Raw genomic sequence first — 21,169 nt, 5'->3', positions numbered from 1 at the left:
GCTTGGGCATAGTTTTCAAGTTAATATCACTGCTGTGGTTAGAAAAGGCATTTAAAAGAAAGAGAACTGAATGCTTTCTGGGTCTCTCCTATTCTGTCAGCTGAAATTACAATTTCAAGGTACCAGTTTTCTGGACCCCTCCTGTGGGGGATAGAAAATGTACCTGCTAGTAGGACCAAGGGGTTAAGGAGCAGTGACAATCAGCAGATGCTGATGGGAAGAAAGATATTTCTGTCTTCTCATTATGTTAAGAGTCATTTGACTGTCTTCATGGACATTTGCACAGTTTTGCTTTTCCATTGTTAGTCATAAAAGGTCAGTGTGTGGAAAATTAAGTTAATAGGGTCAGTGCAATTTGATGAAAACTAGTTTTGGGGTTGTAGCTTCCAGAAGATAGAGGGTAATGCACCTGATTTTATGAGCTATCTATTTTTTTTAAACATCTGTTTGGAATGAAACTTCTGCTCTCTTGTTCTAGGATACATATAATAACCCTGTAATTTACATCACCGAGAATGGGTTTCCCCAGTGTGACCCCCCATCTCTTGATGACACTCAGCGTTGGGAGTATTTCAGACAGACATTTCAGGAACTATTCAAAGGTACCATTTGAAATGATGAAAGATCAATTGTGCAAACTTAATATAATTTTGCCATGTGCTTATTTGCATTCCACAAAGACCATTGATTTTTGAAAGCCAAAATTCATGTAAATTAGTGTAAAGCCATGTAATTAGGAGAGGGGCAAGAGCAGGTATTTAGAGAAAAGGAAGGTGAGGATTAGGCACAGCTTCCACTCTCCTGAAACTGAGGCAAGGCAAAAACAGCTGTCTTCAATGTTTCCTGAATAGTAGGTGAAGGTAGCAAGAATAGAACAGTGGGGAAATCATTAAATATCATAAAACGTCAACACTGCTCAGCTCTAGCAAATTCATTTGCATATTTTGATGTCCTAACTATCAAAAATGAGTTGGCAGGACTGGAGAGCATCTCACTGTAGCATTTGAACTATGACTAAGCAGTGTGGTTAGAAACAGATATGCGAATTGCCTTCACAGGATGATGATAATGATGATGATGATGATGATGATGCCAACTCTTCAAAAAAATTCTTTTAATATTTGATAACAAATGGTGAGTTGTAATCATTAATGAACAACATGCATTACAAATTAAGTCTGCTTCTTTGTGTTCTCTTCTTCAGATTTCCTTAAAATACTGCTGTTTTACATTGTCACTGACTTGGTTTCATTTCTTCTTCCTATAAAGGAGTCACAGTTGGACGATCTAACACAAAATGAGACTGCAATTTCCTTTTTAAAATCTTAACAGCCATATTTGTTTTTTTGTTACTTTATTGCAACGTCCAGGAGTTATTCTGTACAGAATGACTCAGCAAACACCCAAAAGAAATTCTACAACATGATGCAAAGGGGTATATGTTTAAACCTGACAGTATTTGAGTGATCCCTCACTGAGGCCTGGAGTGGAGCTTCTTGGCCAATGACCGTCAGATTTCTACAGTCTAACCAAAGCAAAGGATTATTTTTTTTTAAAATGACACTCGTGTGTGTGTGTGTGTGTGTGTGTGTGTGTGTGTGTATTTTAAGTGAGAATTTACTTGTGAAAATAAAGGGAAATCTCTGCTCCTGAGACTCCTCTGCACTGTGAATGAATCTGGTTGGTATGTTGTCATCTTGCTGATATGCAGTTTCTTGTAGAAGGAGAGGCAGACTTATCAAGTAGCTTTATGGCTGGATTATTAGTCACTCTCACATTGCTAAGACAAAAATACCAGAAAGACCTTTGAAAAGGAAGAGTTTACTTTTAACTTTCAGTTTGGCCTAGAACCCTAGGCTTCATGTTTGTTTGATCTTGTGTTCTTGACTCAGACGTTGTGACAATGAAGTTGTGTTAGCAAGGAGTGTTGTCTTTTCCATGACCAACCAGAAATTGCTGGTGTTCTACTTTCTACTTTCTTCAGATACTATTCCATCACAGTCCCTGGCCTATGGGGTGATTCACCCACCCCACTTCACCCCACTTAAGCTGGGTCTTCTCTCTTAATGAACCTAGAGGTGTGCCTCAGATGCCTCAATTAATCGAAAGTCAAGTTAACAATGAAGATTATCCATTACAGGTGGATACAGGAAGCCTGAATGACTCCTTTAAAATTAGTCTGTGTATGTTTGGGAAAATAGACAAAAATAGGAAATAACCTTTTTTCATTTTCAATTTGGTATACTTTATTGCTAATTATAGAAATGCACTTTGTTTTTTGAAATGGTTTTAAGTGCTTGATGCAGTGCCCAAGATTTCACGTGCTAAAGACTCAGTGGTAAGCCCATAAATGTAATCATTTACAGGTGGGTTTTAACAGAACGTGAGAACAGAAACTGAAAGTTAATTTGTGTTTCTAGGGACAGGAGAAAGAAACAAGGCTCACAAGCAAAATCCTATTCATCAGCATGTTGAGCTTTGGTTGTGTCTTATTGGATGGAACATAAACAGGATATGCTCAAATGATGCCACCTCAACTTGGGATTTTTATATATTATAAAGAAGAGAATGATATTGTCTCAGTAAAAAAGGGAACCTGGAATGGTGAATTTTACTATTTTTCCTGGGAGGATGCTCCATGATAACACGTTCTATTCTGATAGCCGGTCTGAGACCCATGCCTCTCAATGAGTTCCTGTCTTGTGGTATACATTACTATATGTCTGCCACCTGTCTTTCCTCCTTCAGATTTTCTTGGAGTATTGCTGTTTAGAATACTGCTGTCGCCTCAGTGTTGCTCAGCTGACAACAAGTAGCTTGGAGGTAGCACTTACATTTTTAACTTAACTATGGGGTTGCAGAGACATGATCCCATGATATGTTGAGTACTGATTGTATTATGTATTTAAAGCATCATTTATTGTTAGCAAACTTTATCTTTTCATCTGACAACATACTATATATTTTCATTATAAGTAATACATAATGCAGTTTATATATATATATATATACATTTATATATATATAAACCATATATATATATATGTATATACTATATATTTTCATTATAAGTAATACATAATGCAGTTTATATATATATATATATGTGTATATATATATATACATTTATATATATATAAACCATATATATATATATATATATATATATATATATATATATATATATATATATATGGTTTTTTGGATTTGTTTTTTTCGAGACAGGGTTTCACTGTATAGCCCTAGCTGTCCTGGAACTCACTCTGTAGACCAGGCTGGCCTCGAACTCAGAAATCCACCTGCCTCTGCCTCCAAGAGTGCTGGGATTACAGGCGTGCGCCACCAATGCCCTGCCAATTTTTGTATTTTTATTTGTTGTCTTTATGAGACAAGGTCTCATATATTCCAGGCTGGCTTTAGAGTCACTGCTAGTCAATGTTGGCCTTAAACTCTTGATACTACTGCCTCCATAGGCAAGTACTACCATGCCGGGCATATAATACCATTTTTCTTTGGGCTTAAAAAAGATATGACCCCTTAAAGTGTTCAGAAATGTATGTATTGACACAACTTTTATCTTAATATATATTTATTCCAGACAAATATCCAAACATAAATGTATTTATAGTAGGATGGGTATCAGGGAAATATTTTTATTATGTTTCTGTATTATCTTATTCTGGGATTATTTTTCTGGTAACAAGCCCCCTTCAGTGAGGTGGTCATGGTCTGTTTTTGTATGCTTAGCAGAAGGTCAGCTTGGAAAGCTGGAGAGATTACTGTACCTGTCAGCAAATAATGGGTTGTTTTAGATGAACTTACATGATGTGAACTGAGCCAAACCCAGTCTCTCACTGGTGTTTGAACTTAAATGGATCTATTTTATCTTAGATTTTAGGGAGTAGGAAGCAACTTCCTGGGCCATTTCTGGTTTCCTTCTGCCTTATGATCTTAAAAACAGGAGGGAGATACTCCATAGACAGGGAAGTGGGTCCCAGAGACAGGAAGAGCCTGAGTCTTTTATTCCAGCTTTTCATGAAATCTTGTTGCATTCATTTCTTTGAGAGACTTTAATTTTATTTCCATAAAAGTTATTACTAAGTGCTTTTTTTCTTAACTTCATTCTGGTTGGAACAAAAAGAAATTTATTGATGCCATAATGCCATGTAAATCTTAAAACAGTGATTGGGGTAATTAGTGCCTTCTTACAGATGAGGAAACTAACTTTCCAGGAGTCCAGGTTACTTGCTTACATAATAAACAAACAAACAAACAAACAAACAAATAAATAAATAAAATAAAAAAGCTACTAAGCAACTTTTCCTGTGGCAGAGCAGAATGTGTTATTAATATCATTATCAAATTTTTTTGTATTTTCTGAGACACAGTGAATTTTGTTCTCCTAGCACAAAGCCATTTTCTTAAGATTGTTCACAGTTCACGTAAGTCCTCTACAGCTATTCTTCATGTCTTTGAAAGAATTAACTAGTTCTGTGATGTTGGAGGAATCTTAGGCCCACATATTTGGCCTGTTCCCTGAATAGTTGACCGGGAGCTACTCATGGATTCTCTGATATTTCTTGGAGGCAGTGCTCATGATAATGGTTGGCAAGAACTTTCCTAGTAAGAAGCATGTGGTAAAAAATTAAAAATAATAGCAGTTCAAGAAAGACATTTGTAGGAAGCTCTGCAAATGAGATCCCAACAACAACCAAAGGTGTCTAATAGCCCTGTTATTCCTGGGAACCACCTGCTCACCCCCAATATCATGCATATGGACAGGTACATAATGACACTAGAGTTGCCTCCATGATATCTGCCTGCAGGGCTTACAGAGCTCCCCCGGTAAAATCTCACAGCAACTTATTGAACACTAAATGTAAGGTAATGTTTCTGGTTCATTTTTGGGGAGAAGAAATAAAAAGAAAAGGAGGAAATGGAGAGAGGAAGAAGGAAGAAGAGAAGAAGAGGAAGAAGGAGAGGGAGAGGGACAGGGAGAGAGAGAAATTCATTATTATTGTATTGTTTAATTCTACTTATGTCTTTAAATAAGACATATTTTAATTAACATAGATACAGGCCAGAGTAAAGCTGCACTCCCATCTTTGACAAAACTAGGCTTATGTTTCAGCTTTGTAAATTCCTCAATGCAGGGCCTTTGGCAAATAGCTTAACCTAGAGGTCCCTGATTTGTTCATGGGTAAGTGTGGGAATAACAGTTTCAGTGTCAGAGGTGTTACAAAGAGTCCACCTAATAATTTACAGCATAAACCTCTCCAAGCAATTGTCAGGCACATTGGAGATCCTGAGCCAGTGTTAATTATTGTAAGAAAATGTGCATTCTTAAAATATTCTTATCACAGGTTATTTTCCTTGCTATTTAAAGTCTAACATCCACGACTGCATAAACATGAGCTGAACAAAGACCAACAACAGACATGCCAAGAGTTGACGAGAGAAAGATCATAAGGCTTCAACTGTACACAAAGAGCCACAGGCAACTAATGGACACTGAGTGTAGAAGTAATCTTCTCCAGGGAAGAGTACGACAATTGATTGTCTCATACCAAATGATCAACATGAAAACATTAGGAGTAACATTATACATATTACACAGGTTGTACTTATGTATTTAGGATATCTATATCTATATCTATATCTATATCTATATCTATCTATCTATCTATCTATCTATCGCTCTCTCTCTCTCTCTCTCTCTCTCTCTCTCTCTCTCTCTCTCTATATATATATATATATATATATATATATATATATATAGCTTCAACCATTAATAAAAAAAGAGACCACAAATTTGAAAGAAGAGAAAGGCGGGTACGTATATGGGAGACTTTAGAAGGAGGAAAGGGAAGGGGAAATTATTTATGTTATAATTTCAAAAATAAAAGAAATAATAAGTATATAACATTGTATGGCCTGTAGCATGGCTCAGTTGGCAAAGGTACCTGTCATCAAACCTCCAAACCTGAGTTCAAATTCTTAGACCCACGTGGTAGAAGAAGAGAATGGACTCTCACAGTTTGTCCTTGGACCTCTATTCCCTACAACATATAGTATAATAAAGTTTCAAAACAAGAAATACCATTTGTGCACTCACTACTGCCTGTTCTTTCCCCTGTGAAGAGATACCATGACCAAAGCAAATTCTGTAAGAGAAAACATTTCATTGTGGTTACTGGCTTACAGTTTCAGAGGTTCACTCCATTATCATCATGGTGGGAAGGCTGGCAGCCTGCCGGTAGCCATGCTGCTAGAGGACAGGAGTTCTACATCTTGATCTGAAGGCAGCCAGAAGGAGACTGTCTTCTGCAGGCAGCTAGGAGGAGGCTCTGGATCACACTAACTAGACTTGAGGCTATGAGACCTCAAAGCCCAGCCTCCATAGTGACATACTTACTGTAACAAGCTTACACTTCCCCCAATAAGGTCACACTTCCCAATAGTGCCACTTCCTATAGGTACAAGCTATTAAAAGTCCTCTACCCTGTGTTCACATTGTACCAGAGAAGTCTCTCATGCGTGCACATTTTATCACTGTGTGAAGCATTGACCATTCGGCTGTTTCCTTCCTGAAATCAGCAGAGAGGCAAATCTCCTCTCATTATTTCCTTCTGACAGGGCACAAAATTAGGTAAAAACTGAACTGTTTGCAAGAAAATTAATTTAGATGGATTTTTGTATGTTTGGAATTCAGTGATCTAGAAATGCTTGTGTTTCATACAATGTATGAGTCTTTATTCTATTCATAAGCTTAGCACCAGTGGTGAATGCTCAAAACCAGTAGGTAATTTCAAAATTCCCTGCACAAATGCTCATGGAGGGAAACCTTCCATTCTCAGCACTGTGTATATGCGGAAGAGGGAGCTCAGGGGACAAACTACCCACAGCAAGACTCCAGCATGAAGACTCCAGCACAAGAATTCTCAGGAAAGTGGTTATAGTCTCGGCTCATGTTTTTCCTCATATTTGCTTAACATTTTTCTGCATCTGGCTTGGTTGTCCTTTTTCAGTTCGAGATTGTAGGTCCTTTCCAAACTTTTTAATGGCCTGATCTTGTGTGGTTGCCTAGGACAGGTAAACATGTGTGAAGTTATGCAAAACCTCGTTTTGCAATCTGGATATTCCAGTTAGGTGGTTGTTAGCTCTGATAAAAATTTCTTAAATAAGCATTAATAGATTTTTCAAATTGTATTTAATTTCTGAGACAGGGTCTCATAGAGCCAAGGTCGGATTTGAATTTTGAATCCTCCTACCTGCATCCCTGGGAACTACTGTTACAGATGTGTGCTATCTCCCTCATCATGCATGGGTATCATTATGCTTTGTTCTAGAGCATCCCTCTCCCTCCTCCCACTCCTGTTGCTAGTTCCCTTCTTCCCCCAAATCATCCTTCTTTTCACTTTCCTCTCACAGATACACCATTATTCTCTCATACCCTTCTCTACCTCCCTTTAGACGTCTTCATTCCCCTCTAACTATCTCCTGTCTACCTTCTTATCCTCCATCTAGAATCTGAGAATAAGCTAATCTGTACTACTTGTATTTATGAGTCTGGCTTATTTTGCTTAACATAATGATCCCAATACCATCTATTTCCTGAAAATATAATTTCATTTTTTATGGCCAAATAAAATTTCACTATGTATGTATACCTTACTTTCCACCCAGGTTGGTTGGTTTCTCAAGTAGTCAAAGTGCTAGTCATTTAATCACAAAGATGAGGTTATTTAGAACATGCATCTTCCAAGAGACAGTGACAAATGAACAAGATGATGCTTATAATGCCTGCATTGGTTCTTGCCATATTACAAAAGGTTGTGCTAATGATGGCTAATTTTTTGGGGGTGGGTGGGCATGATCCTCTGAAGGCTGAGCTGTGTTTTTCCTAATTATATATTTAGCCCCAAGCAGTGTGCCTATTATATAGTTGTATGCTACACATGTTTGTTGAATTTGATTGTGTCTATGAGGGAAGGGTTAGTCCATAGATAATGAGAAATAAATGATGAAATGATTGGGATTCTTCCCCTAAAGAAATATACTCTGCACAATAAAAATGCATTCTTCCAGAAAGTTTCCAAAGCAGCCCAACTTTCCAGTTAGATCCATGCCTGAGCTAGCACAGCGGTGGATGATTGCAGAGAAGGTTTGTTAATGACCAGCTTTAGGCTTTTAATGACAAAACCCCTCAGCAAGATGTCATCGAAGTTATTGAAGACTTCACGGAAAGTGTTGAAGCTGATACATGGTAACAAGAAGGTTATAAATCTTGCAGTTGGATATACCACCAAGACAAGATGCTGAGCACAGAGTCCCCCTGCTGTTGTCTGTCAGTATTCTCCCTCCCCCCGTCCTCTTCCCCTTCCCACCGAGAGCTCGCTCATAGAGGAGAAATACATCCATTTCCCAAAGTAGCTCAGACCTAGCAGCCACCTGCCTATGCCAATTTCAGATCACAGAGGCCCATTTAACTGGACAAAATGTGTTAAGCACCTGCATTTTTCTAAATGCGCACAAACGTTCTAAGGATTAAAGAAAGATCTGAAAAGTTAATACATTGACCTTATGGAAGCACCAACCAATTAAAAATCCATTGTCAGCTCAGAACAGAGATTCCAGTACCTGAGTGTGGATTCCCATACAGTAGCTATTGTTTTATTACTTCTTGAATGAGAATGATGTCACAGGAAATAACCCCTGTCTTGGTGCACAGAGGGCTCATAGAAGATACGTTTTTATGGCTTTAGGGGGCCTGCTGGTGGCATGTTAGATTGACTTAATAATGTTAGCAAACCTGCTCTTGACTTCCTTTTATGGCTGCTGGCAAACAAAAGCCAGGACAGGAGAGAAAATGGAGAGTCACAAATGGTACACATGATTTTCTCATGAGTGCTAATGTATAGTTAAGAATTTTGTCAGATTTTAACAAATACACATAAAGATTGTATACATTTATAGATTGTAACATTTTTCAATTCCTGTTTCATTCCTGGAATGTCTCAACCAAATTGATGAGTGAATGCATTATCTTAGAAACTCACCATCTTTTTGTGATGAGAAGCTACCTTCTCAGTTTTCAGGGATGCCATACACTGTTATTGACCGCAGTCACCACACTGTATCGCAGGAGTCCCCTTCCTTTTGCTAATGCAGATTTTGACTGACATCTTTCTAAGCTCTCTTACGGTCTCATCCCCCAGAACAACTACTTATGTTTCTCCTTTTATCGAATCAATTGTGTTGGTCTGTACATGTAAGTGAGAGCATGCATTGGCCTCTCTGTTCCTGCAGAATCTCACCGAGTGTTCTCAGGTTCTATAATTACAAATTGTATATATTTTAAAGCTGAGTAGTATTCCATTGTGCATATGTCCTATGATTTTTCTTATGCATTTAAAAAAGATTCAATTTTTATTTATGTGTTGGAGTCTTTGCCTGAACATATGTAATGGCACCATGTGTGTACAGAATCCAAGGAAGCCAAAAGAGGAGAGGGCATCCTTTGGAAATGTAATTACAGACATTTGTGAGACACAAAATGAGTGCTTGGTCCTCTTTAAGAGCAGCAAGTGCTTTTAATTATTGAACCATTTTTCCCCAGGCCCTGCCTACAGATTTGTGGAAATGATGCTGCTCCTTGCCTGTAGAGAATATGGCTTCAGTGATCATAGGAGGCTGTGGAGCTTTCTCCTATTCTGCTAGCATGTCCTTTTAATAAGTACCCAGGATTGGTATTTATTTCTGGATCTTGTGGCAGATTTGTTTATTTAACTTCAGAAATTCTGAACAGAGCTCAGCAGTAGAAATGCAAGTAAATGACTTTTACTGGTAAACTTGCAAAATCTATCGCTGTCAGATTCTATGATTTTATTTTCAAACACATTTTAACATAATCTTAGGTGTACTGTAACCAAAAGATACTTACTTCAGTAGTGTCTAGTAATGTTCAGGCTTATATGTAGAATCCACACATACACACACATAATGCATACACACATATTCATATACACATATCAATATAAATATGTATATACATACATATACATATATACACACGTAGCTACACATATATACAGCCACATGCACACAAATACATATCCATATGCATACATAAATGCATATAAACACCATAGATACATAAACAAACATATTCACATACACACATATTCATACCCACATACACACATTGCACACATGAACACATGCACATACACACACACACACACACACACACACACACGTGCACACATGACATGCACCATGACATACTTCACTAGACCTATAGAGGTATGGTTCCCATGGACAGTGTCAGGTATGCTGTATATTGGCCCATCTTCTGAGACACAGAAGTCCTGGCATATTGCCTCATGGCACAGGTGTCCTGGAACTGCCCATGAAGAGAGCAGCTGCATTGTCTATGGTAGACTTGACCAGAGCCAGCTGGGTTCTCCAGTCTAAGCTGTGCCATGTGGTGCTGGTGGATCTTTCTATGGTCAGGAAAAAGAGCTTGAGACTAAAGTTAACTTTGGTTTTAATTAAGGTTTTGAATCCAGCTTCAGTTGCTTTGACATGGTAATTAAAGTCCTTCACCAGCCGAGAACCAGTGAATTTTAACATCACAATTAAACATCTTTATTTTATTGTAGATTTTATATTACCTTTTTTTTGCATTAAAGTACTTTTTATATTATATTTTAATTAATTAATTATTTTATATACTCCATATATTATTCCCCATCTCCCACCCCCCATCCACCCTCTGACTGTTCCACATCCCATATTTCCTCCCCACTCCCTGTCTCTACGTGGATATCCCCATCCCCCACACCACCTGACCTCTAAACACCCTGGGACCTCCAGTCTCTTGATGGTTAGGTGCATCATCTCTGAATGAACACAGACTAGGCAGTCCTCTACTGTATGTGTGTTGAGCACCTCATATCAGCTGGTATATGCTGCCTGTTTGGTGGTCCAATGTTTGAGAGATCTCAGGGGGTCCAGATTAACTGAGACTGCTGGTCCTCTTACAGGGTCACCCTTCTCCTCAGCTTCTTTCAGCCTTCCTTAATCCAACAACAGGGGTCAGCTGCTTCTGTCCATTGGTGAGGTGCAAATATCTGCATTTGACTCTTTCAGCTGCTTGTTGGGTCTTCCGGAGTGCAGTTATGCTGGGCTCCTTTTTTGTGAGTGCTCCATAGCCTCAGTAATAGTGTCAGGCCTTGGAACCTCCCCTTGAGCTGGATCCCACTTTGGGCCTGGACCCACTTTGGACCGTCTTTTTCCTCAGGCTCCTCTCCATTTCCATCCCTGTACTTCTTTCCGTTAGGAACACTTATGGGTCAGAGTTGTGACTGTGGGATGCGCCCCTCCCTCATTTGATGCCCCATCTTTCTGTTAGAGGTGGGCTCTATAAGTTCCTTTTCCCTAGTTTAGGGTGTTTCATCTAAGGTTCTTCCCTTTGAGTCCTGAGAGTTTGTCACCTCCCAGGTCTCTGGTGCATTCTGGGGGGTTCCCCTAACATCCTATTTCCTGAGGATGCCTGTTTCCATTCTTTCTGATGGCCCTCAGGGCTTCAGTCCTTTTCCCTCACCAAATACCAGATTAGGTTCCCCTCTTCCCATGACTCCCTCTGCCTCCACTTTCCCTCCCAGGGTCCTCCCTCTCTCCCCTTCTTCTCCCTCCCAAGTGGGACTGGGACATCCTCACTTCGGCACTTCAGCTTATTGACCTTTCAGAGTTCTGTGGACTGGATCTTGGGTGTTCTGTATTATTTTTTTTGCTAATATCCACTTATTAGTGAGTACATTCCATGCGTGTCCTTTTGGATCTGAGTTACCTCACTCAGGATGATATTTTCCAGTTCGATCCATTTGCCTGCAAAACTCAGGATGTCGTCACTCTTGATATTCCATTGTGTAAATGAACCACATTTTCTGTATCCATTCTTCTGTTTTGGGACATCTAGGTTGTTTCCAGCTTCTGGCTATTGCAAATAAAGCTACTATGAACATAGTGGACCATGTGCACCTGTGGCATGGTGGGGCATCTTTTGGTTATATTGCAAAAGTGGTATAGCTGGATCTTCAGATAGATCTATTTCCAATTTTCTGAGGAACCTCCTAATTCAAAATCTGAGGATTGATTTCTAGAGATCTTCTAAGCTCATGGATTGGCAGAATTAACAGTAAAAATGACTATCCTACCACAGGCAATGTATAGACTCAATGCAATCCCCATCAACATCTCAACACAATTTTTCAAAGACATGGGAAGAGCAATTTTCAAATTCATCTGGAAAGGCAAAGAACGCAGAAGAGCAAAAACGATTCTTAACAATAAAGAATGGCTGCAGGAATCAACATCCCTGACCTCAAGCTTTACTACAGAGAAATAGGGATAAAAACTGCATGGTATTGGTACAGAGAAAGACATGATGATCAATGGAATAGAATTTAAGACCCACAAATAAAACCAAAAAACTTACAGACCTCAAGAAGCTAATCACCAAAAAACCCAAACAACCCAATCAAAAAATGGGGTGCAGAACTAAACATAGAGTTCACAACTGAGGAATCTCAAATGGCTGAGAAGCACCTAAAGAAATGTTTAAAGGACTTCTTTAAGTGAAATTTAGAGTTTTGTAGTCAGTGTACAACCTGTTTGTTTGCAGTACTAGCAAACGCCAGAAGAGGGCGTCAGATGCTTTGGGAATAGAGTTACGTAGCCCATTGTGAACTACTTTATGAATGCTGAGAATTGAATCCCATTCCTCTGGAAAAGCAACAAGTGTTCTTAATCCTTTAGCAAATTCTCTAGCAAAAGATTTGTCTATGGTATCTCTTGTTTCTAGATCTCCAAGGTGACCTGAACATTCTGGTCTTTCAGGTGGGAATGAATAAGCCTACTTTGGAGAGAAGTGGGAGATTTCCTCTTAGTTTGGTTGGCAGGAGCTGCCTGGTAACTGTGTTTGGGTGTTTTCTCTTGGAACACAGTATGTTCATGGAGAGAATGGAGGAATAATGGATAGCCAAGGGGTAGCTATCTTGCCTAGGAAGTTTACCAAAGCTTCTAGCATCTAAAGAGATGCATTCCTCAAAATATACCAGCACCGGTAAGTCAGCCCCTGATAGAGTATGGAGATAAGCTTCTGTGTTCATGGTGCTAGTTGACAGTGTATTCAGTGTTGTTTTCAATGGCCCCATGGCCATCCTCTCCATGGCCTTGTCTTTTTGCAATTCCCACATTGCACATGCTGCTCTATCATTTCAATGGGACCTAAGTGTTGTTTCTGTCACACCTTCACAAACATCATGTACATTTCTGGCTAACCATGTCCTACCTCCTTTTCAGTTGTGTACTTGACATTGTGTAGAAGAAAATCAGCAATATTACAGATAAAGCCATCAACAGCTGGCAACATAACTGCTTCCTGGGCATCTTGTTTTCCTGAAGCTTTGTTAAAACTAGATGTATATTGCATTTGATAAGACATTTGATTAGATGGAAGTTGAAAGACACTTGGATTCCTGAAGGTAATACTCATAATAAGTCTTGAGATGGAGGAAGAAAACGATTTTCAGAAGAAAACAGAAGTTATTAAAAGGAATGAGCATGTGTAGACAGAAGTGGTATACATAAACATTTTATTTATCATTTTGGAAGGTTAAATGCTGATCAGAAAAACATTTTGTAATTTTCAATTACATACCTATTATTCAGTAAGTACTCAGTACATCTTTGAACAGCAAGGGTATAGGGTCTAGATTAGTGAGAAAACTAAGTACATTTTGGGAATTTCAGTAAAATATTAGAATGATATCATCATTGTGTTTTATTAAAATTTTAAGGATATAGTAATTGTTTTGATTTGCCTAAAATATATTTCAAACACTGAGATTATACATGGGTATTAATTATCTCTTCTCTTCACCTTTCCTTGTATTGGTAACTAGGGACTTAGAACGTTGAACAAGAGGTCCACCAGTGAGCTATCTCTCTCATTTCTTAAGTTATGATTGTGATATGGTGACTTCTCACTTTGCTCATATTCTTACTCAGTTCGGGACTCAAGGCAATCTTCAATTTGTGACTCTCCTACTTCATCTTCTCAAGTAGCTGTGTTGATAGGCATAGACAAAAGCCCATCTAAGCTCTTGTGAAAAGTATAGATTACTTAATCACATAACAAACTTTTAGGTTATCTTTGTATAAATTTGGTTACTTGCTCTGTGCCTCAGTTTCTCCATTTGAATAGAAGAATTGAATTAGATGCTTATTTTGGGAATCATGCCCAAATTTGAACCCTGTGATCTTCTAAATGTTCTTTCCAAGTAGATATAACTTTATTAGGACTCTTGATAATTTTTTAAGCAATGCAATTAAGACTAAGAACTTATAATTAATAATCTTCAAACAATGTAATCATTCTTTGTATCCAGCCATTTTAAAGTTTAACATCAGTCTCATTTGAACATAAAACTAGGCCTTGCTTTTCAATGTACTGCTTCTCTCGATAGACTTAGGTTCCAAGAACCATGTTCTTCACCTTCAGTCTGCATGTTGCCTTAATCACTGATACTAAAATGAACCTTGTTTTCTTCCATTCCAAAGTTATCCTTCTAAGTTTGTAGTCAGTAGTTCACCTTGCATTCAATCCACACAATCACTGTGAAGACCATAAAGTATCACAAAAGAGATCAGATGGATTTCAGCAGAGAGCATCAGTGAGTTTTCATCCTGAAAACCCTACCTGAGTCACTGTGTAGGGTGACATCGTCCTTGAGACATCCTAAAGGCCACTGCCATTTATCTGTCAAGCTTTAAGACAGTTATGTATGATTTGTCAAACTTTGCTACTAGTGCCTAATTTAATTCAGCTAGGCAGTGCAGTTCTATTAACTTCCCGTATATTTAATGTGACCAGGAAACTTTTGTCCCTGGGCAAGATCCTGAATTAGAAGGAAGAATCAAGCTGCAGCAATCAGAACACCCACTTCTGTACAGGCTTTGCATAGGGAAAGTATGTTTTTCTATTTGGAATTTCAAACACAGTTCATTACTGCCAAGGCTGCTTTTGCCTCAAGTTATCATCTCTGCAGCTTTTTCTTCAATACAACAAACCTAACTGCATGGTTCTGTGGGTCTAAATAGTCCATTTTAGAAGAGAAAATCACACGTAGAGGTTATCCGTACATATTATGAGAGGAGGTAGGGGAAGAATTTTCATCTCCACACCAGTAAAGTGTCCCTCATGGGTTAAAGAAATATCATATCCTGGGATTCCTTTATACTGTTCTGAAGTTCAATTCTACTTTGCTTCTTGTTTAGGAAAGATCTTTGCAACAGTTACTTGTAGAAGCAACATGGATGCTCCTGCAAGGAGTCATATCCAAAGACCTAGGTATGTGTGATTTGGCTGAAAGCTAGACATGACACATACCTTTCATCCCTCTGGCAAGTGTACAGACGTAGTCATAGCAGGGACCTTTAATCCCAAACAGTGACAGTAAATTTAGTTTGTAGAAGGAAGCCTCCATGTTTGAAAGTGATATCTAATTCAGGGGCAGACAAAGTGATGATCTGGAGAAACATTTGACAGAGTCAGAGATAGAACATGCCCAACTCTTAGACAGCCAGCACAGGAAAGAGAGGACACTTAAAAGCAGTTCCAAGAGATAGAGAAAGCAGAGTTGAATAAATTCAGTCAGTGCAGTTTATTCAGGGCCGTTGAATTTGTTTGTGAGTTCTGTTCAGTTTGTGCAGTTTGTGCAGTGCAAGTCAGCCGAGGCAGTTGAGGCCAGAGAATAATTAGAAGGACTCATAAGATTAGAACAGATTGCCAGAGTTAGTCTGAGGCCAAGAGGAACAATTCAGTGAGAAGCCAAGAGAAGCCAGTGTGAATTAGTGAGCTCAGAGAGGAGTTTGGACCAGAACAGCTGAGTGGAACCAGTCAGTGAGAGTTCAGAAAGAGCAATGTTTAAGGAGGCTGAGACATTCTAGGCCTAGGTTGGTAGACAGAGGCCGGAACCTGAAGCATTCAAGATTTAAGTTAGCAGAAGATTGGATTGGACAGAGGCTTGAAGCTCCTAGGCCTAGTGGAAGGGATAAGTAGAACAGAAAAAGCAATACTCTGGGTTCAGCCTGCGTCATGTATCTGCACAGCATGGGCATGGCTGTCCTCTCGTCTCTTCATCTGAGGAAATAAAAGTTACTTTCATAGACACTGACTCTTTAGAGGTAAGCAAAAACCATTATGGGTAGGGGAAGAAAAGCATTTGAATCATGAGGGATTTTATCAGAGCTGGCAAATAAGAGCAAATCAGAAGTCATAACAGTTTCAGGTGAAAAAAAATGAATGATTCAAGAATTAGAAAGTAGATAATGGGAATGGATAAGAGGAATAATATGTGTGAGGTAACTTCTCTGTTCTTATAATTAGAATCCATTTTTAAAAACGAATTTAAACACAGTCCCAAATCTTAAGTAATTGTTATTGACCATGTTCTGTGAGTAATAATTCAGTCCAATGTGTTTCACAGTTTAAGATGAACAGTAATATGAGAATTGGACCACCACATAAAGATGAATAAACAAGCCTATTTTAGAGTGTATATTAACCAGCAGATGAGTTTTAACTGGATAGGGGCTATATGAAGCTAGTTTCTTAAAAATAATTTTCTCCTAAGATGTTCACATTATGATTTTTTTATATTAACACTTTTCATTTTGGCTTCAACATTTATTTCATGAGGTTCAGAAGTGGCTCCGTGGGTGAAGTGCTTGCGACATAGAGTGATCTGAGTCCAGTTCCCAAGTTCCTTGTGAAAGACATGCACATCTAGAACACTAGCCCTAGGTGGTAGCAGGATAGGGGAGAATCCCTGGGTTCCTTGCTGGCTCGGTTCCAGGATCAGTGAGAAGCCTTGTCTGAAAAATAAGGTAATGAGGGAGGGAGGGAGGAACGACTCTGGATGCTGATCTTTATATTATACACACCACATGGTCACACAGGAGAGCAGCCTCACCCTAGCCAAGAGCATTCTCTGTAAACAGTATATAGATAGACATAAATAAGACACAGACACACAGACATAGACACACTTCTTAGCCAAACATATACTGTCTTGCTAAAGTTATTGCTGCTACATGGATTAAGGATAAAAGTATTTCTTCAAGCTTTCAACATAAACAAACAGCATGGTCCCCTAATTGTGTGTTCATTCTGACTATCCACAAATAACTTTTTTACAACAAAGATTTGCTTACTCGAGCCTATCCTATAAAGAAAGATTGGTATTCAAAAGTTTTGGTACCCTGTCATGCTGGGCAAGGTACACTGTTTCCGTGGACATTATAGTACATCACCTCTCAAAATTTGCTTTTGATGAGGATTGATGATATACTTCATATCTCAGAAAAATGCTTAGCACATAAATACTCCAAATACTAACTTTTGCTCTGAATTCTTTGTTACCCAGCCTCTATTAACCAAGATCTTAGGAAAACTGTGACTTCCTGCATAGTCATCAAGCACTGATAATTTATGCTCTTTCTGATGACCCTGAAATGCATTCTGAATAATTAGAGAAAGATTAAATTATAATCAGTTTAGTTGCAGTGTTAAGTGTATTTTAATTTATTCTCATTCTTTTAAAAATTTATAATCCTTCTACATGTGGCAACAATTAACAAAAAATATTTGATTAGCTAGAACATGGCATTTCCTATCTGATGCATAAAGAATTATTGTATATTGTTGGATCCATGCTTTGTCCTCAGAGAACTGAAGCCTTTGGTGGATGGGTACATTTAACATTGGTCTGTTATCTATTATCAGAACCAATGTATTAACTTATTGTCTGTGAGAAATTCTAGAATTAATTTTTAACATCCTTGAACAAGAGCCATAGAGTCTACACAATGTCCTCTGTGCATATTGCTTTGATCACAGGTCTTATTCCTGGTCATCTCTTCTGATTGATATCTGATATGAAAGTAAGTCCTGTTTCTGTGACATTCTGAAGTTAGGCATCTTAATAATCAATCTATCAGGATTTCATCTACTTTTTCCTTATAAAGGATGTTGAAGGTTGTTTCCGTGAAGGGTTGTATTAGTCAGGGTTCTCTAGAGTCACAGAACATATGGGTGGTCTCTATATAATAAGGAATTTGTTGATGACTTATGGTCTGTAATCCAACTCCCCAACAATGGTCAGCAGCAGCTATGGATGGAAGTCCAAGGATCTAGCAGTTGCTCAGTCCCATGAGGCAAGCAGGCAAAGAAGAGAGAGTCTTCCTTTGTTCAGTGTCCTTATGTAGGTCTCCAGGAGAGAGTGTGGCCCAGATTAAAGGTGTATGCCACCAGTTGACCTTGACCTCAGAGATCTCCCTGTCTTAATATTCTAGAATTCATAACCACTATGCTTCAAGGTCTCCATGCCAATATCTAGGTCAGAAACTTATATCTCTCAGACTCCAAATTAGGATCACAGTTGAGCCTTCCAATTCTGGGTTATAGATCATTGCAGATATAGTCAAGTTGACAACCAGGAATAGCCACTACAAGGGTTTAGTTTGACATAACAGTGGTATAGCTCTTACTTGTCTTAGTTAGGATTTCCATTGCTGTGAAGAGACACCATGATTAAGGCAACTCTTATAAAGGACATCATTTAATTGGCCTGCCTTACAGGTTGAGGCTCATTCCATTATCATCATGGTGGGAAAAATGGTAGCTTCCAGACTGACACAGTACTGGAGGAGATGAAAGATCTATATCCTATTCCAAAAGTAACCAGGATAGGACTAGCTTCCAGGCAGCTAGGAACAGGCTCTTAAAGCCCACCCCCGAAGTAACACACTTCCTCCAACAAGGCTATGCCTACTCCAACAAAACCATACCTCCTAATAGTGCCACTCTCTGGGTCAAGCATATTCAAAACACCACATTCTATTCCTTTACCCCCATAGGATTTTTTCAAACATATGAGACAATGGAACCTACACCTAGCCATAGCATAATACAAAATACATTTTAATCCAGTTGCAAAAGTCCCATATTCTGTAACAGTCTCAACAATGTTGAGTGTCTAAAGCTCAATTATCTTCTGAGATTCATGCAATCTTTTAACTGTAATCCCCTATAAAATCAAAATAAAAAAGCAGACCACTTACCTCTAACATCACAGGATAAAGTCTAAACTAGGCTTTTTTGATACTTCTTTGGTCAATGTAATTAATCTGAATCTTTGTACTTTAGCTTCAGGCAGACTCTTCAGACAGGGCAAAAAGCAGCCATATTATTCACCAAAATATCACAAAAGCAGACTCTAGGCCACATACTAATATTCTTCTCCTTTGGAAACTCTTGAGCCTGGTACCCACAGTTCAAATTACCATTAGCAACAATGTCTTCCATATTTCTACTAGGATGGCCCATTAAGCCCCACTTGAAACATTCTACCACTTTCCAAATACAAAGTTCCCAAGTCTTCATTCCTCCAAAAACCATGGGCAGGCCTGTTCCATCAATACCCAACTCCTGGTACCAACTTCTGTCTTAGTTAGGATTTCCATTCCTGTGAAGAGACACCATGACCAAGGCAACTCTTATAAAGGACAATGTTTGATTGGGCCTGGCTTATAAGTTCTGAGTTTCAGTCTATTATCATCATGGTGGGAAGCATGGTATGGTGCTGGAGGATCTGAGAGTTCTACATCTTGTTCCAAGGGGGACCAGGATAAGACTGGCCTCCAGGCAGCTAGGAGAAGGCTCTTAAAGCCCACCTTCAGAACAACAACTCCCTCCAATAAGGCAAACTACTCCAACAAGGCCATACCTCCTAATAGCACCACTTCCTGGGCTAAGCATATTCAAACCACTATACTACTTTTCTAACCAAAGCATAGCTCCTCAACTACTGGAGACAAGTTTTGTATTTGATAAACCAAATTTACATTGTAGGATGAACTGAATTTTCTTAAAAGTTTGATTTTGATGTACCTAACTAAGACAAGTAAAAGCATACATATTATAAAATATGCTTTTTAAAAAATATGACATTTAAGTGTAGCATAAGGTCACCTAGCAGAACAAATTAAATTTTGTTAATATAAAATGTTAAAATTCATGACTGTTCATAAAATTGAAGTTATTTGCACTGTTTTCTATACTGACATATTAGTCATAAAGATACCATATTAAACACAAATGTTGGGCGATATTTGAAGAGTACTTTATGTCTTTTCTTTAGTTATTAATATATCTAATAACAGATTTTATATAAATGCATATAACCATATTCACCCTTAATAATTTAATGTTTTCCTTTATTTAATGGAAACTTGCTTTCTTTAAAATGTCTCCATTTTATTTTTTTTGCTAAATTTTATATTGCTAACAGATGCAGGGTTAAACTTTCTTATTTAGATAATGATAAGTAGGACAGCTCTGAAATGACAGCTAAACTATGCTGAGAGTTATTAATTTTATAAATTACTGAAAATGTGCCATTGTTGTATATTTAGGTTCTTGGCAAAAAGGAGTACTAGATAGCAATGTGCTGTGGCTAGAGATATAGTTCAGTTGGTAGGCATGCCCAGCACAGTAAAGGAATAAAAGTGAGAATAACACAGGGTCTATACCACAATTGTTGACATGGGCCCAGAGAGATTAACTGTCAGTCAAATGAGTAGCTTTCACATTGTACTCCATGGTGTATTGTGTTCTATAATACCTTTGGGGACCCTGTTAGGATGCATAGAGGGAGTATGCGAAAGCAGGGCCCCAGGGCACCTCGCTTCTTATTGGTTGTATATATTAGGAATTCAGAAAAAAATTCATTTAAAGTAAGATTCTTGCTAAAAAAAGAAAAAGTAGAAAACCACAAAGTAATTGGGACCTCATTACCAGAGAAGAAGAATACCATGGATCCTTTGGGGAAATGAAGATTAACTTCTGTTCTATTTAACTTAAGAAATGAGTTATTTAAGCACACACACACACACACACACACACACACACACACACACACACGGTACAGGTACCCATGCAACTCTGGTCCATATTTTATTCATGTTGATATTTTATAATTAATAAGCTATTATTGACCTGTGCTTTTGTGCCTTTCTGAATCTGTTTCCTTTCCTCCAT

At 38.3% G+C, this 21,169-nt stretch overlaps 1 protein-coding gene across 1 annotated transcript in view; it reads left to right on the top strand.

Annotated features, from left to right (window-relative positions):
• Window positions 1-21,169, top strand: part of LOC127696572 (cytosolic beta-glucosidase) — a 127,626-nt gene that overhangs the window by 52,898 nt on the left and 53,559 nt on the right. Inside the window, exon 4 of the mRNA XM_052199389.1 lies at window positions 479-602. Within this exon, the coding sequence (XP_052055349.1) occupies window positions 479-602 (124 nt within the window). The remainder of the gene's footprint in view (window positions 1-478; window positions 603-21,169) is intronic.

The sequence above is a fragment of the Apodemus sylvaticus genome, chromosome 11 (genome assembly GCF_947179515.1).
Source record: "Apodemus sylvaticus chromosome 11, mApoSyl1.1, whole genome shotgun sequence".
NCBI lineage: Eukaryota > Metazoa > Chordata > Mammalia > Rodentia > Muridae > Apodemus > Apodemus sylvaticus.
Note: the sequence above shows the minus strand (reverse complement) of the source record. Positions and strands in the feature narration are given on the sequence as shown.